Raw genomic sequence first — 25,427 nt, 5'->3', positions numbered from 1 at the left:
TGAAAAGGGCCTCCCCACCCCTCTACTTTGGGCTTATGGCTTGTGTGAAATCTAAAACTCAGGTAGGCATATCTCCAAGAAGTGAAACTTTTTTTTCAGATCCACCCAGGCCTCAGTTTTACATGCCAGGTTAGTTGCCTTATCCACAATTAAATCATTGTCTAATTCCATAACATTTTGCCATTCAGTAACAGCCCAGGACCATAAAGAATATGAAGGCATGACTTTAGGGATATTGCCTAAGGACTGGAGGCCAGGACAAGTCTTGACTCTGGCTTCCAGTCTCCATCTGGGTAGCCAGTTCTCAGCTTCTCACCATTGGATATTGTAAACCACCCAGAATCACTCTGGATAGTGAGATGAATTTAATAAATCTATTTCTTCCTATATCATGGCAATAATAAAACTGTCTATCCTCTCTTTTACCTTTTGGTCCTCCACCCTCACTATTCCACTATTCCACTGCCATAAATCACACCCAGTTATCTCATTCTCGTATTGTGTTGTGTTGTGTTGCATCTTTCTCTTCTTCCCTACAGCAGTCCTGTAAGGTAAGTTGGGCTGAGAAAGAATGACTAGTCCAAAGTCACCCAGCTGGCGTTTGTGGCTAAGGAAGGACTAGAATTCACAGCTTCATAGTTTCTTAGGCCAGCACCTTCACCACTGTAACCAAACTAGCTTTTTTTTTGTGCTTCTTTTGGAGGTTTTTAAACATGTGTTGCATCTACTGTTATTGAATTGCCAGTGATTTGCAAAGCTTGAAATGAAATCCATAAACCTCAACTGCATTATATTCCCAGCTGCATGTTTATCTTTCATTAAAACTTCTGAATGAGACTAATTAGCCAAAAATAGCACTGCTACAACACAATTTTCCAACTGTAGTTTTTAATATAACAATTGGAAATAAATTATTTTAGATGTTTATAAAATACATTGGGTGCTTGATTTGTGCAATTATTTTAAGTATAGAAATGGGCCTCTTGAATTTGTACTTTAAGAGCCTTAATAAAGTTTCCTATCAAAGGTTCTTCAGTAAAGTTAGTATTTGTGGCATAAGAAGAACTGTCTCATTATGAATTGCTAAAGTCTAAAACAAAGGGGAAATAAACAACAAAAAGAAAGAAATAGAGACCCTCAATATTCTATATTGGAACTGGTCTTTTAAACGTGTTCATTGATTGTTTTAATTTAGGAGTAAGCTGGCCAATTCTGCAGATAATAGCAAACTATTCAGGATGATGAAAACCGAAAATGATTGTGAAGTGCTTAAGAAAGATTTATTTAAGCTAGCTTATAGCAATAGCAGTTAGACTTATATACTGCTTCATAAGGCTTTCAGCCCTCTCTAAGCGGTTTACAGAGTCAGCATATTGCCCCCAACAATCCGGGTCCTCATTTTACCCACCTCGGAAGGATGGAAGGCTGAGTCAACCTTGAGCCGGTGAGATTTGAACATCCGAACTGTTGAACTGCAGTCAGCTGAAGTAGCCTGCAGTGCTGAACTCTAACCACTGCACTACCTCGGCTCTTACATGGTCAAGCAAATTGCAAAAATTATTTAATTTAAACAAATGAAAGGTTACGGAATTTGGAGGAAAACCCACCCCACCCTCTAATTTCAGATATATACAATCACAGCATGGACTGTTTATAACTAACCAAGGAAAGGTCATACTGAATGTGCAGCAGATATAAAGAATTTCTATCTAGTGTAATCTAAAAGAGTATTAACTATAATAATTAGCACTATTAAAAAACTAAATAGAATCCATACAATCAAATGTTAATTAATACTGGGAAAATGTTATGATATATGATATAATTGAATATTATGGATGTTTAGCTAAAATATCTAGATCGGATTACTTCAATTTGTAATAGATATAGCTGAATAATGATTGATATAGATAGCAATATATATAATTTGGAATTGGTTGATAGATTGATGAATATAACTGAAAATTAGCTAAATCTAATTGCTTTTTTGTGTAACAGATATTGAAGAATTTCTATCTAGTAATCATTAGGAAATGGGTTATGAATCAAAGGACTAACCCTGACATGCCCTCATACATTTTTTTGGGGTGTATTGGTAACCAAAGTATTTACTAGAATGTTGATTGATATGCTTAAAAAGGATAAAATAGATCTGGAAAAAGGGCAGAAGAGGACAACAAAAAGAACAGCGGCTCAAGAGTGAGAAACAAATTAGAAAGTTTGGAACTCTTCAGCTGAGAAAAAATGATTGAAACACGATGAAATTCAAAAATGAGGAAACACGATGAAAATATATAGTATATATTTATAGTATGTATTTATATATTTATATATAGTATGATGCAAGGCAAGAAGGCAATCAACAAAGAGAGGATTTAAATTTCTCTCTCAGAATACTAGGAACTAATTGGAAGGAAATGCTGATCAGGGAAAAGAAATATTTTTTTTAAAAAAATGCATAATTCTTATGGATATATTTTTACTGTAAGATGTGATGATGGCAACTAGCTTTTTGATTGATTATGTGTCATTGGGAGTGGGATGGTGACCTAGAAGTAAAGATATTCACCTTCCACTTGGAAGGTTGAGAGTTCAATCCTAGGCAGTGACAGATGTTTCTCTATCAGGGCGCAGAGAGAAAATATCTACTGTGAACTCGTCATAGGTGTCAGGAAGCACATCCAGCCAGTAAACACTGAGCTCTGTTCAGTTGCCCCAGTGCCACCCTGGTGAAAGGGTTGTAAAAAGAAAAAAAAGTTCCATCAGGTTGTTTTCGACTTTTCATGATCATAGAACATAGAGTAGTGTTCTGACCCCCCTCATTCCACACTAAAGCACACTCCAAGCCAAAGATAAGTTACTGCATTTAATTAACAGACAGACAAGTCCTTGGCAGCAAACCGGCACAGACAAGCTTGGGCAGTAATAAACACAGATAAGGCTTGGCAGCAATCCAGCCTGCCAAGCTCATAACAATGTTCTCCGACATTCATTTCTGCATTGACTTCTGCAAGAAGGGGCGTGTGCACAAGTAGTCTTTTTATAGTCTGGAGAGGAGCCTAATGAGCACAAGCTGAGTGAATTGAATTGAATTGAATTGAATTGAATGGGTTTATTTATAGGCCGCCCTTTTCCCTGAGGGGACTCAGGGCGGCTAACAACTCATAGGAAGGGGGATACAGACAATAACATATAACATTACATATAATTAAAAAGTAAACAACATTCATCCAACATTCGGGTGGGGGCAGATCAATCTCTACCCCCAGGCCTGGCAGGATAGCCAGTTCTTGAGGGCTGCGCGGAAGGTCTGAAGGGTGGTGAGGGTACGGATCCCCACGGGGAGCTCGTTCCAGAGGGTCAGAGCTACCACTGAAAAGGCTCTCCTCCGCGTAGTGGCCAGCCGGCACTGGCTGGCAGATGGCACTCGGAGGAGGCCTAATCTATGAGATCTAATCGGTCTCGAGGAGGTAATCGGCAGGAGGCGGTCTCCCAAGTACCCAGATCCACTACCATGGAGGGCTTTATAGGTGGTAAGAAGCACCTTGAAGCGCACACGGAGATCAACAAGTAGCCAGTGCAGCTCGCGGAGGATAGGTGTTATGTGGGTGAACCGAGGTGCACCCACAATCACTCGCGCGGCCGCATTCTGGACTAGCTGAAGTCGCCAGATGCTCTTCAAGGGCAGCCCCATGTAGAGCACGTTGCAGTATTCCAGCCTAGAGGTCACGAGGGCGCGAGTGACTGTTGTGAGAGCCTCCCGATTCAGGTAGGGTCGCAACTGGCGCACCAGGCGAACCTGGGCGAATGCCCCCCTGGTCACAGCCGACAGGTGGTGATCAAAGGTCAGCTGTGGATCCAGGAGGACTCCCAAGTTGCGAACCCTGTCTGAGGGGTGTAAAATTTGACCCCCCAGCCTGAGTGATGGAATGCTAGCCAAATTGTTGGGAGGGAAACACAACAGCCACTCGGTCTTTTCTGGGTTGAGTACAAGTTTGTTAGCCCGCATCCAGTCTCTAACGGCCTCAAGACCCTGGTTCATCACGTCCACCGCTTCATTGAGTTGGCACGGGGCGGACAGATACAGCTGTGTATCGTCCGCATATTGATGGTATCCCCATATGTTAGGGGCCTCATGGTCGATCTCTGTCCCCCGACCAACACCGACTGCGACCTGTCCGAGAGGTAGGAGGAGAACCACTGCAAAACAGTGCCTCCCACCCCCACCTCCTGCAGTCGTCGCAGAAGGATACCATGGTCGGTGGTATCGAAAGCCGCTGAGAGGTCAAGAAGAACCAAGATGGAGGGATGACCTCCATCCCTGGCTCTCCAGAGATCATCGGTCAATGCGACCAAAGCGGTTTCTGTGCTGTAACCAGGTCTGAAGCCAGACTGGAAGGGGTCCAGGTAATCGGCTTCCTCCAAGGACCGCTGAAGCTGGTAGGCCACCACCTTCTCAACAACCTTCCCAATAAAGGGGAGGTTGGAGACTGGACGATAGTTGTTAAGTACAGCTGGATCCAGAGATGGTTTCTTCAGGAGGGGTCTCACCACTGCCGTTTTAAGTGCGGCAGGGAAGTGCCCCTCCCGAAGCGAGGCGGTAATAACCGCTTGGATCCAGCTCCGTGTCACCTCCCTGCTGTTAGCTACCAGCCAGGAGGGACACGGGTCCAGTACACAGGTGGAGGCACTCACAGCCCTCATGGCCTTGTCCACGTCCCCGGGGGTAACGTCCTGAAACTCAACCCAGTGCTGGTCTACCAAGTCGTCCACTCGTGCCTCGGCTGGGTCTGCAAGGGTAGTGTCCAGATCCGACCGAAACCAAGCAACTTTGTCCGCCAAGAACTGGGCATAGTCTTCAGCCCTACCCTGCAAGGGGTCCCCCGTATCCCTCTTGTTTAAGAGGGAACGGGTTATCCTAAAACAGGGCGGCTGGACGGGACTCGGTGGACGCAACCAAGGAGGCAATGTATGCTCTTTTTGTTGCCCTAAGTGCCCTGATGTATTCCTTGGTGCAGATTGTTAAAAGTGCTCGGTTCGATTCGGATCTATCGGACCTCCACAGGTGCTCTAGGCGTCTCCTTCGGCGTTTCCTCTCCCGGAGCTCCTCGGTGAACCAAGGAGGCCTCCGGGATCCACCACCTCGGAGTGGCCGTAGTGGCGCAATCCGGTCAAGGGACTCCGATGCTGCCGAGTGCCAGGCAGCAACCAGAGTTTCTACCGGATTGTGGGCGAGAGTGTCAGGAATAACCCCAAGCTCCGTCTGGAACCTCAAGGGGTCCATCAGTCGCTTGGGGCGGAACCACTTGGTCGGTTCCTCCTCCCTACAGTGGGGGTTTGGTCTCCGGAAGTCAAGCCTCAGTAGGCAGTGGTCTGACCACGACAGGGGTATGATCTCATTACCCCTCAGACCAAGATCACAACTCCACTGCTCCGAGAGAAATACGAGGTCGAGCGTGTGACCCGCTGAGTGGGTAGGGCCCCGAATTATCTGGGTCAAGCCCATGGCTGTCATGGAAGCCATGAACTCCTGCGCCCCATCAGAGTGTTCACCGAGCGTAGGCAAGTTGAAGTCCCCCAGGACCATAAGCCTGGGGAACTCAGCTGCCAGCTCGGCTACCGACTCGAGGAGCGAGGGGAGGGCTGCTGCAACACAGTTGGGAGGCAGGTACGTTAACAGCAGGCCCACTTGACCCTTGACGTCCAACTTCAGCAGCAGGGACTCACACCCGAAAAGCTCCGGAGCAGGGATCCTACAAGGAACAAAAGACTCCCGAATAACAATAGCCACACCCCCACCCCTTCTCTGAGCTCTCGGCTGATGAAGCACCTGAAATCCTTCTGGGCACATTTCTACGAGGGGGACTCCTCCCTCCGGGCCCAGCCAGGTTTCAGTAATACATGCCAGGTCTGCCCCCTCGTCTAAAATTACCTCCTGTAACTGCGCAACTGTTCCTGACGCCTATTAACTCTTCGGTGCCGTGCATACAGGAACAACTCACTACTGGCGCCCGGCTCACTCTCCCTTGTCTCATCCCCACTGGTCCAAGGCTCAGGTGCCTCCTGGTGGCCAACCAGCCTCTCTGCGCCCTGCTCAGAGTCAGAACCCTGTCCAGGGTCCTCCACATCCTCCAGAGCCGACTCATAGGGCCCCTCACTGTCGGAGTCTGGTGGCAGCTCCAACGACTCCTGCTGGGCCACAACAGAGTAGTAGTAGTAGTAGTAGTAGTAGTAGTAGTAGTAGTAGTAGTAGTAGTAGTAATAAAAAATAATATTACAAAAATACATTACGACGTCCTAGCCCCTTGGTGGGGCCCAACTAGTAATCAATGCCAAATCCGGCGAAATAACTGGCCGCTGTGATACAATTCTGTTGTTGTGATGATAATAATGGATTTTCTCCATGAGGTTAGCTTATATGGGTTTAAAATTAAGGGAATGGTCTAACTTAGTTTCCATTCTTACTTCCATTTGTGGGGAAACAATAGCAGGAGAGTGATGTATCTCTATATTCTGTCTATATATCTAGTTAAGCTAAAACAGGAGTGCATGACTTCTGCATTCCACACCATGGTGTACAGACTGTTGTTACTGAAACTGCAAAATACAGGGGTGTTATGGCATCAACTGTGATTAACTAAATTATTATTATTTTTCCTTTGGACCTGTTTTTAATCCCTTTTCTTACCCCTAACATACCAAGATCAGGTGCAGCCTTCAGCCTCCAAATTACAGCACAACCCCAGACTGTACTTGCTTAGATCCAGTTTGCAGCAAATGATATTATTCACTCACATTCTCATGTAACATTTTTTAATTGAAAATCTGTTTAAGAATGAAAAGAGAGAGAGAGAGCCTAGAAACTTTGCTGCCTTTAATGAGACCCACTGAAGGAACCAGAGACCTACAGAACTGGAGCTGCATTAAAGATAAGCTAACACTAATCCTTTCCCCAGGCAAGAAACAAGAAAGGTTAGACAGACTAGCTTGGAGAAGACCACACAAGCAAACTGTCCTCCAACTGATAGCACTGATAGAATAGATACAATATTCCATCTGAGCAGCTTATTGCAACTCAAAACATTTGAAAGCTGAAAATTAGAAATTGCAAGCCAAAACCACAACAATGATAAGAAAAAAGGCTGGGTATGCTTGGTATTTACATTCGTATAGCTTTTTATCATTTTTTGGTTATGTCTAGATCAGTGGTGGCGAACCTTATTGTAAATGTGTGCCAAAATTGTATGTGCACACACGATAGCGTGCATGCACATGCCCATACCCACAATGCAATGTGTCCCACCCACCTGCACATGCGCTCATGACACCTGCACATGCTTGCATTACTCCATGTGTATATGCACACAGCACACACACACCTCCATGCATGGGCAGGTGCTTTCGCCCTCCCTAGCTCCGGTGGTTTTTTTGAAACCTGGGATGGGCGAAAATAGCCTCTCCCAGCCCTCCGGAAGGCCGGAAATCAGATGGCCAGTGCACATATGTGTGCTGGAGCTGATGGCTCACGTGTTGGTGGATATGGCTACACATGCCACCTGTTGCATGCGTGCCATAGGTTTGCCATCATGGGTCTTAATCAATGGACTTTATACAATAAAATATATCAGAATGAACAAGGAGATAAATAGTTCTAGAGTTCTTGCTAACATCAGAAAATATAAACAATACACATTTTAATTTATTATGCCACCAGATTGGATAATATTAATAATCATTACATAGAAAGATCTTGTACTGCAGAAAATGAAAATAATCTGCTTGACCATACCTAAAAGATGGGAAACATTCATACGGCTATTAAAAGAAGTTTTGGGCCTGTGCTTTACCATTGCTGTAAATGATGTTGTGGAAGGCATGCAATATTAACATATCAATACTTCAATTTGAGAAACAAATATTTTGTGATGATAACGTTTGTTTCATTTAATGGGAAGATATTCCCAAAAGCATGTATTCAATCCACAGCTTTATTAAACCAATTTATTTGATTAAACAAATTTATATAAATGTATATAAAAATGCTGAGAACCTAGAAAGAGTGCTAAGAGCAACAAAAATGATAAGGGATATAGAGGCTGTAAACCATGCAATGAACAATTGAGGGAACTAGGTATGCTTAGTTCAGGGATGTCAAACTTGTGGCCTGTGGGTCATATGTGTCATGCGCTGGTTATGCCGACCTCCAGTTTAGCAAAGGAGGGGAGTCCTGATACGTCACATTACGATGATGTGATGACATGAGTTTGACACCCCTGGTCTAGTTTAACAAAGAAAAGGACTAAGGCTGATATGATAGCAGTTTTCCAGTATTTCAGCTTATAGAAAAGACAGCTTTGACCTATTCTCCAAAGCACTTGAGGACAGGACAAGATGTAATAGGTGGAAGATCATGAAAGAGAGGTTCATCCTACAACTAGGGAGAAATTTCCTGACAGTGAGAACAATTAATCAGTGAAATGGCTTACATCTGGAAGTTGTGGTTGTTCCATCACTAGGTGATTTTCAAGACAGGATAGCCACTTGACTGGAATGGTATAGAGCCTTCTGCTTGAGCAGGGGGTTGGACTAGAACAACTTCAAGACTCTCCTTCCAATCCTATTGTTCTATGTTTTGTTCCATACATAGGTGAGTCTGAATGTTAAAGATCCACTTTATATTAAAACTCATTTTAAAAACCCATCCTATTTCCCATGGCAGCAACAATGCAATAAAACAGCCCCTTGATTGGCTTGATCACCATTTGTGGTTCCTGGACTCACTAAAAAATCCATGTTCTTAAGTCCTTTTGGAAAAGCAGCAGGATGAGGGCCAATTGTACCTCAGGAGGAATCATGTTCCATAAAAAAGGGGCACCAAGAAGAAGGCCCTCTTTGTGGTCCCACCAGATGACAAATCCTAATCAATGCAACTTGTAACATGACATGGTCTTCTGACTTGGTGTACAGTTGGATATAACGGAGGAGAGGTGGTCTTTCAAATAAACTTGATCCCCAGCCAAATGCTGCCATGCGACAGACACTGTGTCCCCTTTGATTTTAAGATTGACAAGTCCCTTGGCTTTCAACTGGTTCTAGTTTTTTTTTACTATATCATATGGAAGAAGGCAAGATGGGCAATATTAACACTATCCCTTTCTCCATTTGAAAGCTACTTGAATTTTTCCAAGTTCTTCAAAGGCCTGATGGATGCCTATTGCTGAGAGAAAATGTCTGTTGAGATTAAAAGAGTTTCATTTATGCCAGAATGTTATATCATTTTTTAAATTAAAAAAAACCTATACAGCAGGTATCAATATATTTCTGGAGATGATGCAAAGTATAATTTAAAAGATGAAAAGCTATATACATTTTTTTTAATCTGCAATACTTAAGGATACATTATTCTCAGTCTTCTGAGTGTACTTTACATCCAAGTGTGAGCTAGTGTTATTGGGCTGAAGAAGATGCAAAGAGCTAAATTCAATATAATGTTTGTGTGTTTGTCTGTCTGTGTGTGTGTGTGTGTGTGTGTGTGTTTGAAGTTCAGTGGTTCTCTCTTACTGTTCCTTCCAGCACTGATAAAAGCCATTATTTTTGACAGAGTTTTTCACCAGCCTATGCATTTTTCAGTGCAGCCCAAGGTTTTAATTACATACCATAATGAGTCTCTTTTTTAATTTGTTAAGGGTTGGTTATGATTTATGATGAGCCACTAAACATTTTTGCCTTAACTATTGTAATATTAGCATTATCTTTTGATACACTATATTGCCAAAAGTAGTAGCTACTTAAATGCTGGAGTAAAAAGGAGGAATCAAGGTTTTTTTTTTAAATTATTATTATTGTTATTTTACAAAGAAGCCTAAAATATACCGTACTTTCCTTTAAAAAATGCAAAAAACATTGGCAGTTGAGTTGTCTATCTATTATCTGTATAAATTTGACATAGTGGAAAAATGGATAGAAATGTAAACATAAAAACGTAATATTCAACAATACATGCTTCTATGGGTAGAATCTATTTTGACAAGAAACAGCTCTTTAAGGATTCAGGCAAAGATATTTTTCAGCATTTTTTTAACTTTTAAGGCAAATTACATTGCATAAACTATGTAACAATTAACTGCTGCCACATGATAAGTTTTCTTCAATAATGGTTTTCTCTTACCTTCACAACTGGTTCGGAACTGGGAGCGCGCTTGCATGCAGCGTTTTTGCACATGCACAGAACCTTCTGTGCTTGCGCAGAGTGTCCATGATGACATTGGGGCAGGTGGGTGGAGCCTCCCACCACTGCTACCAGGTTAACCTGAGCCGGGGTGAACTGGCAGAATACCACCTCTGGTTTTCTTGTATGGAAAGACTGCTTCCTGAAATTTTCCTCTGTATTCCTGGTTGCTTTATAATAGGCTATGGAGAGTTTGTAGAATGTTGAAAATACTCTAATTTCCTGTTTTTTTAACTTTGCCAATTCAATGACTGCAGGCAACGGTATTAAAAATTTATCCAGTAAATCCCCATTTCTAATGGGAAAAAAACCCACCATCCTCCTTCACTGGAAATAACAGCGATTGGAACAGAGACTTATTAATGCAAAATGTGTGCTCGGCCACTGAATTCTGAGCAGCCATGGCCTTCCTTGTCAGTTGCTATTTTTCAGTTCTAATGTGGTATCCATACTTTGTTAAGACGTATGGCTCTAATTGGAACTTTTTCTTCAGACTTTCATCATCTTGGGCTTAATGTGAAATATTTTGTGATCAGGTCAAAGATAAGACATAATTGGAATAGACATGTTGTAGATTGATAGAGATCGTGGATGGCATTTGCGAGAGCATCCCAGGCTGTTAAATTGATATTTTGTTTTTAGCTATGGGCAAATGTCTCCTGTACATCTGATGTCAAAAGATAATTCCCTTCTTCAGAATTATTGATTGAAAGGTTATTGATGTTCTTGTTAGTTTGCACAAATGTGTTTTTTTTTAAGCAAAAAAAGGACAATCCTGCTCATTTTAGAAGAGAAAGGGTGAATCAAAGGGACATATTTGTTCCATGGGGGAAAAAATCATTTACCTGTTTTCTAATCTCAGATAAATTCTTTTCACCTTTTGTGATTCTTTGGGAGCAAGCAAAAACTGGCACAAAAGCTTTAAAATAGAGGCATATTTCACAAGGCCCATCGGCCAACACATCAGTTCAAGTTGATTGTAACCTGGGTAATGAAGCCGCCCCTTATTTTCTTTCTCCAGGCCAAATATTTATAACTATTTCCTCTGCAATATTTCACAATAAAAGCCTTCTTTATTTCTCCCCTTTTCCTTGCCAATCTGTCTTGTCTATGTAAAAACTTTCCTTTAGTTAAATAGTAATAACCACTTGGCTGTTCTGTGATTTATTTGTCTTTTTGCAATCTTATCAATTACACTACAAAGTTTAGTAAATTAGAGTCACACTGAGTCCACCCAATGGGGAAAAAAATCAATTTTACAGAATAGAAGAGAATATTTGTATCTCAGTGTTGATACAATATTGCAATACCCCAGTCAAGCAACTACCAACTCAGTAAAAAATCAGTAAACAATAAACAACAGCCTAATTGAGGAACCACAAGGACGCTACCATCAACACTGCCATGATAAGCCCATGATGGCACACCAGGGACGTGCAGTCACTAGAGGCAAGGGAGGCGGAGCCTCACCAGTCTCCTCAGGAAAAAGAAAGAAATTTAAATATATTTTTTAAATAATTAAAGCCAAGATAGTTGCTACCAGATTCCAAGTCACAGTGGCTTGGTGTCTGCTTAGTGTTAACCAAAGCAGGAGGCGAGAGAACTCGGGGCCTCTTTTCCATAAGGAATTTTTTGCCTTCTAAAAGTTAAGAAAGAGTTAAAAGGCAAAAAAGTTCAGATGCAAAAGAAGCACTAATTCTCCTGCCTCCTGATCTGGAAGCAGCGAATCATGTCTTCTTGAGCACGCTTACGTTGGGCGGGTTATTTCGGAGGGCATGCTTCAGAGGAGAGAGGAGTGGGGGAGAAGGAGGAGGCTCGCTCTTTGCTACAGACCTGGGCGCTTGGCAGCTCCCGCGATGCAAAGTGCCCCGCCGCCCCCAATGCTGCCGCCGCCCGCTACCCCGGCCTGCTTCTCCAGGCTCCGCCGCTGGAAGTCCCGGATTGCCTCTGGGGGAAGGCTGGGTAAGAGCGAAGTTTCTCCGCGGCCTCCCGGCGCTGTGCAGAGTCTCTCGCAGGAGCGCGTGCCAGCGGCCGGCGGCCCAGAGCGGCCCCGGCTGCGAGACAAGGCAGTGCTTAAAGCTGCTGCTGCTGCCACCACCACCCCTCCTGCAGGCGAAGGAGGAGCGGTGGCACTGGCAGCAGCTGCTTTAAGCGCTGCCTTGTCTCGCAGCCAGGGCCGCTCTGGGCCGCCGGCCGCCGGCCGCTGGCACACACTCCTGCGAGAGCCTCTGCACAGCACCGGGAGGCTGCGGAGAAGCTTCGCTCTGCTTCTCACCCAGACTTCCCCCAGAGGCGATCCGGGACTTCCAGCAGTGGAGCCTGGAGAAGCAGGCCAGGGCAGCAGGCGGGCGGCAGCATCAGGGGTGGCAGGGCACTTTGCATCACGGGAGCCGCCAAGCGCCTTTGCTGCAGACCCGGGCGCTTGGCTGCTCCCACGATGCAAATTCCCCCCCCGCCGAGGCCGACCGCTGCCCTGCTTCGCAAAAGGATGTCCAGCTGAGCCTCACCAGGTATAAACCTCACCGCACGTCACTGTGGCACACCTATGGCACACGTGCCACAAGTAGCACATAGAAGCTTCTCTGTGGGCATGCGAGCCATCCTCTAGCTCAGCTCCACTGCCCGTGCGTATGCACCTCCTGCCAACCAGCTGATTTTTGGGTCTCTGCTGCGCATGTGGGAGATGTCTGTGCATGTGTGGGTGTCACACACACGTGTGCGAGTGTCGTGCATGTATGTGTGGGGGTTTGCACACACATGCATGGGGGCAGGGTGTGTGCAGGTGGGTCATATGCGTATGCGCAGGGAGTGGGGCATGTTGCATTATGGGTGTGAGCACATGCACAATTTCGGCCTGCTGGGAAAAAAAGGTTTGCCATCACTAGGATAAGCCATTTGAATATAAACACAGAGAAAGCCCCACTGCTTTCTAGCACTGATGATGTTACCTGTTGGGTAATGAAACATCTGCAAGAAAACAACCAAAGACAGGTAGTCCTAGGGAATAGGATCTCAGATAAATTAGGCCACCATGGATGTTTACAGACATTTAGTCTACAATCTTAAGGGTGGAAAGTCATGGATATGTATTTCTGATTTCTAAATTTGTTGACCATATTTATATTTCCTATTTAAGGGTCCTTAATAATATGATAAATTTGGTATTAACATTCAATATTACACTTATGTAAATCATTTGCTGAAATGATTCAACCTATAGAACCTATAGTCCCGCTACACTATGAAGGTTTACATTAATGCCTGAACTTATTTTTTATTCTAGCATGATATTCTGAACTTTTCCTTACAGTCTGTCACATCACAACTGATATTCAACATGTGTGAATATATTCCCATTTGTGCATTCATTGCTTTCCCCAACTATTAAAGATGATTCTGCGGGATATCCCAGTTCTTTGTAGTAGACTGGGAAGGTATAGAAAGGCTACAAAGGGGAAAAATTCTATCTGATCAACATTGGTGGATAGATATGATTGGATGCAATCCAATGTCCACAAAAATAATCTTCAATTGAGACAACATGGTTGCCACATCATCTCAAAATTGATAAACAATAGTTCTAATTCAATTCCCTATTTAGCATGATTTGGAAAACAAATTTTGCACAGTGAAAAAAGTTTAAATTGGAATAGACCTGAATATATTGGATTAATTGTAAATATGCAAACATGTACGTATTTGTGAATGCCATCTTGATTAGTGAAGGCTGGTCACTAAGAGTCTGGGAGCACTAAAATTGTTTGCGCATCTTCTGGCCAAGGACAAAACAGCTACTATTTTTTTCTGTGACAAGAAGGGAAGCAGTCAAGCAGCAATTATGTTAACTATCTACAGTATAGATGAAAATATTTCTGCCCAATTATCAACTATATTACACTTAGTCATAATATTGAACAGGCATCATATTCATAGTATAAACAGAAAGTTTATGTGAATAATTGTTCCGCCCCCCCCCCGCCCCCCTAAATTTTCTGTTGGTGTTTTCATTCATTATAGTAAACTCTATGAATTTCACAGTCTTTGAAAATAATCCAGTACTATCCAGTACAGTCTTTGAAAATACTCCAGTACTATAAAAAAAAGTCTCATGAAAGTTGACAAGTTGTCAACTTCATTTTCTTCTATTTCATTTCTTTTACTAACTATGAATTCTGTTTGATTCCATTGTTTATAAATTATTATAAAAACAGTTGCAAAGCCATTATAAATATTTTCAGACATGTTTCTAATTTATGTAATCACTTTTTGCAATCTGTTTTCCATCAGAAAAATGTCTTTTTATCCAATTTAGTTTAACAGACAACTTTGAGCTATTAACTGAAACTGAAACTGTATATATACTTTTAGACATTATGGTTTTCAGTAAGCGTGAATACATCAGTCCAGCCCTATGAGTTCCAGGCAGTGGTGGGTTCCTACTGGTTCAGACCAGTTTGGCCAAACCGGTAGTACCTTGGTGGCCTGGGTCACTGGAACCAGCAACGACCCAGGTCTGCCACACCCCGAACCGGTTGTCTCAGAGCTGCCGTAGGCACCGCCATCTTGTTTTTTGCTTCTGTGCATGCGCAGAGCCATTTTTGTTGTACTGTGAATGTGCGCAGTGCACATGAAGCATGTGTGCATGCCGTGCGTATCAATCACAAGTGTGCACACAGCACATCCCTGAGGAAACTGGTAGTAGTGGCTGCCGGAACTCACCACTGGTTCCAGGTATGTAAAAATAAATGCATTCCTTTCTTTGTGTGTGGTGACATGTAATTAGTATAATTGGGTTTAACTTTGAATATATTTAGAATTAGAGTTTGCTTTTAATGCCTCTGTAACCCAGGATTTTATGTTTATGACCAAGTGTTTCCTTAGCCGTGATCCATCAGACCTCAGCAGTGAAAATACTTTAACAAGAAAAACAGACTCCTGTAAAATGAACACATTAAAAATTCATACCCAACAAGAGCTTTTGATACTATTCATTTTAATAGAGGAGTCAGTGTTTGATCAGATAATTTAAGCACTATGGAAAAATGTACCATTTGAATTAATGGTAGAACTCACTTTGTGACCTTAGTTTCACAAATATAAATGAGTAAAGGTCATTTACTCATTTCAGTTTATTGTGAAATAATATAATAAAAATAATCTTTAATTTAAACTTCCAATTATATTCATAATCTAACGAGGAATTCAAAAAATAATATTGTGAATATTTTTTTGGAATGTAACCTTGTAAAAATAAATCTGAATTCTTCAGCATTACTTGATTGGACCACCACAAAATGCTCTAAAGAGAGAAAATCCGGAAACTTCAGATGGTACTAAATGAAGCAACAAGATTAAGACTGGACAGTCTCACAAATAGAAAGAAACCTATATTAAAATCACTGCATTATTTGCCAATATGGTTCCAGACCAAATTCTAAGTATTGGTCTTCTATCTACGTATATATTACTAAAATTTTTATTGTGCTTATAGGTTTGACTATTTGTAGCCGAAGTTAGCCCAAACTATACATTATAATGCAATAATGTTTGGTGCAATGTACCTAAAATCATTTAAGAAATGTGTAAAAAAAATGAAGCACCCATTACTCTAGCAAGCTTGCACTCAATCCCAACAAGACTGAGTGGCTATTGATGCTCCCTCCCAAGGATGGTCCAGCTATTCCATCTCTTAGCCTGGGGGGGTGAAATTATATGCCCGTCAGAGAGTGTTCGCAATTTGCGAGTCCTCCTGGATCCGCAGCTGACACTACAACATCATTTGTCCGCTGTGACCAGGGGGGCCTTTGCCCAGGTTTGCCTGGTGCACCAATTGCGACCCTATCTGGACCGGGAGGTCCTTCGGATAGTCTCTCACGCCCTCGTCACCTCAAGACTGGATTACTGTAACGCGCTCTACATGGAGCTGCCCTTGAAGAGTGTTCAAAGACTTCAGTTAGTCCAGAATGCAGCCGCACGAGCGATTGTGGATGCACCTAGGTACACCCAAGTTACACCTATCCTCCGCGAGCTGCACTGGCTTCCCATTGGTCTCCAGACACGCTTCAAGGTGCTAGTCGTTACTTTTAAAGCCCTACATGGTATCAGACCTGGCTACCTGAGAGACTGCCTCCTGCCAGTTACCTCCCAGAGACCTATTAGATCACGCAGACTAGGCCTCCTCCGGATTTCATCTGCCGGCCAATGTCAGCTGGCGACCCCCTGGGGGAGGGCCTTCTCTGTTGCTGCTCCGGCCCTATGGAATGATCTCCCCATTGAGATCTGGACCCTCCCTACCCTTCTGGCCTTCCACAAAGCAACCAAGACCTGGCTGTTCCGGCAGGCCTGGGGCTGTTGAATTATCCAGCCCCATCTTATGTTATGAATGTTGTTGAATTTTTAACTGTTGGTTTTTTTTATTTTTTTATATCTCCCTTTCCCTTCTTATTTGTAAGCCGCCCTGAGTCTTCCGAGAGTGGGCAGCATACAAGATAAATTAATAAATAAATAAATAAATAAATAAATAAATAAATAAATAAATAAATAAATAAATAAATAAATAAATAAATAAATAAATAAATAAATAAATAAATAAATAAATAATAGCATATTAAAGTTCCCAGAAAATTCAGATCAGTTTTATTCACAAAGTTGTCCCCATAGCAATGTTTCTGAGATCAGGTGAAGTTGTTCTTTACTAAACTGAAGTTTTCATCTTTAATTTTCAAAGCAAAGTAATAGAATACCATTCAGGAAAATTTAATGATCACACTGGTCACATCAGACTGCACTTCCAATAGAGTAGAGTAGAGTGGAGTGGAGTGGAGTGGAGTGGAGTGGAGTGGAATTGAATTGAATTGAATTGAATTTTTTATTGGCCAAATGAGATTAGACACACAAAGAATTTGTCTCTGGTGCATAAGGCCTTATTGTACATACAAGCATCAAGTGTAAATCATGATAACAATTGGTCTCTTAAATATGAAATATAAGGTAAATCACAGCGAATAATAAAAAGCAATAAAACTATTAGACAGCATTTCACCAATAACCTAACGATTTCCAGGAACTTTAAGTTTCCTGTAAAGCTCCAAAAAGTTCTGCACAGGAATACACCAAGTAACCCCTTACCAGAATGATATTTGTCTGTCTAATCAAATCCTTCTGGAAATAGCCTACTGAAAGTTCCCTCCACCTGGTGAGACAGCAGGCCTTTTCTGTAATAGCCCCATCCTATAAATATAAACATACTTTCCCACCAGAAGTATTTGCAGCCCCAGCTTCAGTGGTGGGATCCTGCCAGTTTAACACTGGCACGGGTTCAGTGATTGCATATTTTGCTGTGTGCACAGGCACAGTTTTACCAAAACGTACCTTCCACATTACTTCTTGGGGAGTAACACAGCTGAGGCATGGCAATCCACTCTGCTGCACTAATCAGCTGAGAGGACATAGGTAAGTAGCCTATGGGCCAACCTGATTGTTGGAGCGAACTGGTTCATTCTTAGCTGACCGTTAGAGCTACTGGTTCGCCCGAACCAGTCCGAACTGGTGGAATCTCACCCCTGCCCAGCTTGTTTCAATTCTACCAAGACAATTTTATTTCAATACACACTTGATCTCAGTTAATTGCTATAGATCAGATCTCTCTCTTTCTTCCTCCCTCTCTCTCTCTCCCTCCCCGCCTTTCTCTGTGTCTGTGTACAATGTTTCTACAGTGTCAGGGTTCTAAATAACACATTGACAAAAGCAGAAATCTGAGACAGCTAGACTCCTCAAAGAATTTGTTTATTAGATACATCATACCAGCACAGCTACTGAAAACCAAGTCTAAAAGTTCCTGTGGTTTTTCCCTTAATTAAAAGAACAATTATTTCCCTCTGCAGATGTCACTAATCACATTGTCAGCTGAAAGTAGCTAGGACTGCTTGGTCACTCCTCTCCTCCTTCACTTGCCACCTATTGGGATGACCTTGGTACCCACAAGGTTATCCCACCAGTTTTGACTGCTACCCAGTCTATCTATTTCCGCCCTTCCTTCCCTCTTTCAAAGATTGTGGCAACTATGAGGCAAGAAAAGATGGCTTCTGCCACGTTCACTTCAGAGTTGACCTACAGTTTGTGTATATGTATATAATGTGACATTGTTCTACTTTACTTATTTATTATTAGGTTTTTGCTTTACTTATGTTGATGTTATGTTGACCAGGGTGAAATATAGGTACGTTTGAATGAACAAACAAATGAGGACTCTGTAGCTGTCAGTTACTATACAGCAGAGCCATGGAGTAATGTGGCTCCAGTATCCAATGGGTGTGAGTGCATAAAGCAGAATCTCTCTGCAATCCATTTTAAAGCAACTGCATCTTTTCTGGTGATAAAGTATCTAAAGTTTACACGAATCCAGAAAACAGTGCAGTTGCTTTGATGTGCCATGGAAAAAACTGGGCACAGCTCAAAAGATATAGTTGATTGAATATAATTTAATTTTGCTCTTTTATGGAAAATTTTGTAAAGGTTTTCAGATGGCCCTCAGATCTCATTGGGAACCTCGGTTGGGCATCTCCCATATTATGGGAAGCCAACTGCTGGCATTGGAAGTGTTTTTCAGATGATTTCCCAGAGAACACTGTATGATGTTATAATTCTTGATATGCAGAACCTTTGGACTATGAAATATTTTTATCTAGAAACAGCTATTCTGGATAGTCAAAATGTGAAACAATAGATTTGCATTTCAAGAGTTTTGTCCTGAGGTTGGAATAAAGCACAGTATTTATTGTAACCATGAAACAAATAGCATCATTTCATCAGTTCAGCATTTTCAAACATGATAATTGGGCTCTTTTTGTGGTTTGTGATTGTGTTCCTGTCCTATTTTGTTCTTTACTCAGCATAGCTAGTACACTGGTAGTTAGATGGCTAGAGGAATATATTTCCCTCCCCCCCCCCCCGCGGGCAATGTTTGGTCTGGGCAGTAATCACATTTAATGATTGCACAATTATCCTAAAGCAGAAGTAAGATATCTACCCTGTCAACATAGATGAATTGCAATCAGTTGTCCTGTCATATGCAAACAGATCTTCTTTCTGATAATATTTGAGCAATACAGGAAACTCCATACAGCCGAGATAGTGATGCTGTTATTCATTCTGTTGAACCTCTGAAATGGCACAACACAAGTCATCCACTGGTTCTGGTTTTCCATTTTTATTTGGAGTTTGGATAGAGTTGGATGTTGAATAGTGTTATGGATGTAACAGTAGGCTCATTATCTCATGTTAGAAACTATATGGCATCTGTTACCTTTTCCCTTTAATAAGAGATATATTCTGCATTACACAGCAGCACCACAGCAACACCACTCAAGCGACAGATGCAAATATGTGCTGTGTTACAAGAGACAACACATTCTCAGATGTGTTGAACTTAAAGCCAAAGTTTTCTTGTATTTGCCATAAATAAGTGAGCTCAGTGCACAAAGATATGCATCTTTGTGAAGATAAAATCTTGACTTAGTTTGTCTGAAAGCATCAAAGCACGGGGCTAGAGTTGGTACTTGTATCTATATTCTGCAAAAACAGACAGCAGGCGTTTGGATTCATAAGTCCCCAAATTAAAAGCGAAGAAGAAAAACATTTTCTTCAAAGTGACAAGTTGAGACAAACTTGGCATCCGTTTCAGTTTGACTGAAACAACACAAGAATCACCCATAAGAAAACAAACCTCGTTCTTAAGAAGAAGGCATGGCTATACCATCTCTCAGTCTTACAGTATATCATTTAGTCTTACGGAATATTTCTTGATAAAATTAAGTTTACAGCACAGATAATTAAGATCATGGCTAGTTAAACAGATGAGACAATGAAGAAATCAGAAAGCCGTTGCTGCTGCTTTTTGACATAAAACCTTGACATAAGAGAATAATTACATTCTAAAAGAGTATAATAATTAAGTAAGTCAGGCTTTTTATATTTTTGGTTTGACTGCTTTGGCCAAAGACATACACAATGTCACCTAAATATATTCTAATGTAAGCGGTAAGTCTTTCATGTGAAGATTGTGGTGTTAATGTGACAGCAAATCCAAAGGAAACATCAGCTGGTGGCATGCTTAGTATTCTCTTTCAGGTGGAGGAAGTTAAGAAGGCAAAAAAAGGCAAAAAACAAAAGGTAATGTATGATAAAAGTAGCAGTTAGAGACTGCTGGTTGCAGATCAGACAGGAATAAGTGTGACTCCTTGTAAAAAAGAATATGTTGGCACAAAAAATGGATAAAACAAAAATGGAAAAGCTCAAGGAAGGAGTTTCATATTAGGCAGCTATTTCAAAGGCCTAATGTGGACCAGAAGAAGTGAAGGATTAGTTGGAATCTTTCTCTCCCTCAAAAATAGAAGTGTGATGTGACTACAAAATGAGAAAGTTCAGTTCAAACTTGAATCAAAAAAGTCCAATTACTATATCACAAGAGAAGTTCTATGTGGGTTTTATGTCAAGTTCTAGGCATCAAGGATGATGAGAAGATCTGTAAAAAGAAATTGAAGTAGCTGTGTACATTTAGTTTTGAGCAGAGAAGACTGAAGGATGATTCGATCACATTCCTCAAATACCCAAAGCCTCTGAAGGAAGTTGCAACCCGTGAACCATAATTCTAGCATGTAAGTTAAAAATAACAGGATTCAGACTCCAATTGTAAAAAGAACAGCACTAGCAATAACACTTAGACTTATATACCACTTCACTGTGTTTTACAGCCCTCTCTAAGTGGTTTACAGAGTCAGCATATTGCCCCCAACAATTTGGATCCTCATTCTACCCATCTTGGAAGGATGGAGGGCTTGAGCCTGATGAGATTTGATCTGCCAAATTGCAGTCAGCTGACAGCTAGCAGAAGTAGACTGCAGTACTGCACTCTAACCACTGTGCCACCATGACTCATATACCATGAACAGGTGATTAATGAGTCTGATAATAAAAAACAGAAGATTTGTCTTCACTAAACAAGTAGAGGCTGGAAGGGCAACTTTCATCTGGATTCCTATCCTTACAGTAACAGATTGAACTTGATGGCTTGGGATGGTTCCTTTCCATTAGATATTCATGTAGAACAGGCAAAATAACAACAACACTACATTGACACATTTAACTGTGCACTATGAAAATGGATGATTTGTGAATAAAATGAAAGCTATTTAACAGCACAGTAAAACTGAGATTCCATTTCAAAATGGTAGAGGAAGGAATTGATTATTATGGGGACAAATAGGAAAGAGAGAACATGTTCTTGTCAATGATCTGCTCAATTCCTGGGGCTAATAATGCAGCACACAATACAGTACACTGATAAATTTAGATGAGAACTGTGCTTTTTACTAAATATTAATATTTAGCATTTGTACAATTTTTGATATTGCTAATATGATTCACAGTACCAGTTTAACTAAGGGATTTGCCAGCCAGCCAGTGACACTGAACAGTGGTTGGACTTCAAGTTACAATGAGTTGCCACTTTAGTATCAAAAATCTGATCTTGGGGCCAGTTTTGCAAACATGAGGACATACCAGATAACTGGTAGATTTTGAGTGCTTATCATGGGACATAAGATGTTATTCCATCTAACTAAGCAGAACTCTCTTTATGTTTTGCTGAATGGAATTAAAAAAATGAAAATAGGGTAGGAAATTGGCTGGGAAACACAATCCTAAAATGTGCATGAAATGTCATTCAAATGACATGCAGAGATAGATAGATGATAGATGATTTATATTTTAATACATACAATCCTGAAAATGGAGATAAAAATGAAACCAGAACTTTTCATTTTCGGTCTAATGGAAAGAGAACTGGAGAAAAAAATTTGTAACTTTGTTACTATATATGTTGACAGCAACAAGACCATTGTATGCACAAAAATGGAAGGACTCTTTGATTCCTAGCATGGATGAATGGTTGCAGAAGTTGATGGAGTTGGCTGAAATGGCAAAACTGACAACTTTGATTAAAGAAAAGAACATAAGTACTTTTGTTTCCACATGGAAACCATTTCTGAACTTTGGGCTTGAGATGGAAAAGAAGGAAACTCTGACTTTGGGTTTTTACAGATTAGATTGATAGATCTTTATAGAAATAACTTGTTCATACTATCATGGAAAAGCAGAAAGCTGTAATTTGGTGTTAATGCCTTATTTTACTGTAACAGAGAGAGCTGGAAGTCACTGCTTCTTTTCCTCCCCCCCCCTCCTTATCTTTCCTCACTTCTCTTCCTCCTCCCCCCCCATCACTGATCTTTTATTTACTTTTGTATTTTATAAAACTCTGTAACTTAATAAAAATATTTTTTTTTAAAAGAGAGATAGTCATTTACTTATCTTACATTTTGGGGTAACCAGCTTACAGGAGACATCCATTCTACACCACTAAGCTTTTAAAAAAATCTATCTAGTTTTTTCCTTTAAATAAAATGACCAGCCTTAGGCAGTTTTACAATGTGTGGTGCTAGCACAAATCTAACACCAGAGTTACAATGAATAATGGGTTTTAATTTTAATAAAAGGGAACCAAGTGAATTGTTGCAGATTTTTTTTAAAAAAAAAAACCTGATATGAGTGTTCTAATTACATACAAAAGCTAGCAATCAATAATCAGCAAACAAATGAAAAACAATCCAGGAAACCAAAGAACTGGTCAAAAAAAAAGCATGGAAAAATAAAGCATAGTATAGAATAGGGGTTTTGGGGCGTGGGATTGACTGAATTTGGGGCAGAAGCCTTGATGTAAACCTGTTTCTGTAATTTCCTACCATTCTGAGAACATGCAACTATTAACTGACTAGCTAATTCTCATTGGAAGAAGATTTATAGAAATATAGAACTTTATAGAACTATAGAAACCTAGTCACTAGTTAATCTGCGGCTTTTATTTCATTAGAGAATCAGTTTAACTGGTGAACCTAGTTGGCACTAGTCACAGTTTTAAGAAGAACTTTTAAAGAGAATTTGTGTAAGATATGTTAGTTTTCTTCAGTGACCTGTAAGGAAAGCACTTCTCTTTTTCATTAAATGATGTTATTGGGGTGTTCTATAAGTCCCAATATGGAATTCAGAGGTATTTTTCAGTGCCAGAGGTGGTTATCTATGGTTAAGGTATTGCTGGCATCAGTCTAACCATATTATCAGTACCTAATTATCAGTTAAATAATAATTGGAAAGTAAAAGGAAATAGAAAATTGGTCTGTCTCCTTAGAAAGAAGTTAACAAAGAAACTGAGACTCGGTCCATTTGTCTTTTAAATGGATAGATTAGAGGAAAACTGAGAAGTTATTTCCAAAGCTGTATATATTGGATGTCAGCACTGAGGATTTACTATAGAAAAACTTGTCAAATTAGATATGCTTATAATCAGATGTGGTATTCAGCTGGTTAAGACCGGTTCACCTGAACAGGTAGCAGAAATCACAGGTGGGCCCACCACGGCTCTGTGTGACTCTGTAAACCACTTATATAGGGCTGTAAAACATTGTGAAGTGGTATATAAGTTTACGTGTTATTGCCAGTGCTGTTGATTTATTGATACCTCTTATACTTAGGTGTGTGTGTGTGTGCTTACCTTCATTAGGCTTGGTTATCAAAAAACATAGCAGTTTAGTCAATCCTTAATTAAAGACTCTTGTTTGGAATTTAATCTCAAATATACAGCCTGAAAGCAACTAAAGAGATAAGCAAAGTGTAAACTAGATTGTTTCATATTATTTGCACCACATTTTTTATTGTGCAAATTTCATATTTCCATTAACATTAGTATATCTATTTTTACTACAATATATCTTCTATAATAATCATTGGTTGTGAACTTTCCCTAATGCATTTTTGAAGCATCTGGGGATGTTGTGTAATACTTGCACATCCTTGTGTGGAGGTAGGAGATGAATGTCATAGTTTTTAACAATACAAGTATAATACAGGCCTACTGAATCCCATAACACAATACATTGTTTTTTGGAGTGGGATATGGAGGGGAGAAGGATGTTGAAGCTCTGAAAGTCAATTGCATTTTAGTTTGCATATCAGTTTGATAACTGCAGATTTGGGAAGTTTGAATTAAAATGTGAACTGAATGATGAGGATTTCATTCACCTTTTTTTTACACGCAACTTTGATAAGGTCCAATCATATGAAAATATTAAATAAAACATTTTTGTGTGAACATGTATTAGCCATCAAATCCAATCTGCTATTTATTCAAGTCTTTGTGAAATGCCTTTAGTTTATAACTCCCCCTCCCCAAATAAAGAAAAGATAAAAATCCTTACTTTCCAAGGGCAAAACATTCCAGCTGAACGGATGTGCCTTTTGCTGCCTGCATAGTCTCTGGAAAACGCACTTCAATTTTTGGCTCATATTCCCCCATCACACCTGCTGAATACCAAAACAGCTTGTAGTTGAGTTGTGCTTCAAACCCACTACTATAAAATAGCAGCATTAAAAAAAAAAAAAAAACTGTGGACTAATTTGTTCCCATGGAAACTAAAAAGTATCTTCCAGTGAAACCAAGAGTGAGCTACTATGGAGAACTTCATCTTTAGTACAATGACTAATATGAATTCTACAAATCAAATCTCAATGGTGAGCTCTCCTTGACCTCTCGATCCAGATTATCAAATGGGGTCAAGCCTTGGCAATTACCAGAACACACAGTGCATTCTGTTCCAATTCATAAAATAAATATACAGTTAAATAAACTGAGTCTTAAAGTCTTGCCAATCAATCAGAATAGAAAAGAAACTCCCCAAAATATCCTGCTGAGTGCTTTGCTGTCTTAACTTTGAAAGAAGTCTGAGTTAAATATACTGATTGGTGTTCACAGGAAGTGAAGTGAAACAACTCTCATAATAAGCCTGGTATAGAAACATATCTGGAGAGCAAATGGTTAGGACAGGGCTGTCAAACTCATGGCCCATGGGCCAGATGTGTCATGCACTGGCCACACCCATGCCCGGTTTACTGAAAGGGGAAAAAGGTCATGCTACATCAAACTCATGTTGTTACATAACGATGCTGTGAGGACACAAGTTTGACACCCATTGGTTACGAGAAAAATGTTTTGTAGTATGAATTCAAGCTGATATAGTCATAGGTACATGCTAGTCTGTCAAGGATGAAACAAATTTATTTATGATTATTAGAATGTTAAGCAACTATCAGG

General features: G+C 40.7%; 1 protein-coding gene across 1 annotated transcript in view; it reads right to left on the bottom strand.

Annotated features, from left to right (window-relative positions):
• The window catches only part of CNTN6 (contactin 6), a 195,104-nt gene that overhangs the window by 64,112 nt on the left and 105,565 nt on the right, over positions 1 to 25,427 (bottom strand). The window contains exon 6 of the mRNA XM_087708896.1: positions 24,535 to 24,640. Coding sequence (XP_087565022.1) covers positions 24,535 to 24,640 — 106 coding nt within the window. The remainder of the gene's footprint in view (positions 1 to 24,534; positions 24,641 to 25,427) is intronic.

Source organism: Thamnophis sirtalis, unplaced genomic scaffold (genome assembly GCF_051295495.1).
Source record: "Thamnophis sirtalis isolate CommonGarterSnake01/CBP01778 unplaced genomic scaffold, rThaSir2_p1.2 scaffold_3, whole genome shotgun sequence".
Lineage (NCBI taxonomy): Eukaryota > Metazoa > Chordata > Lepidosauria > Squamata > Natricidae > Thamnophis > Thamnophis sirtalis.
Note: the sequence above shows the minus strand (reverse complement) of the source record. Positions and strands in the feature narration are given on the sequence as shown.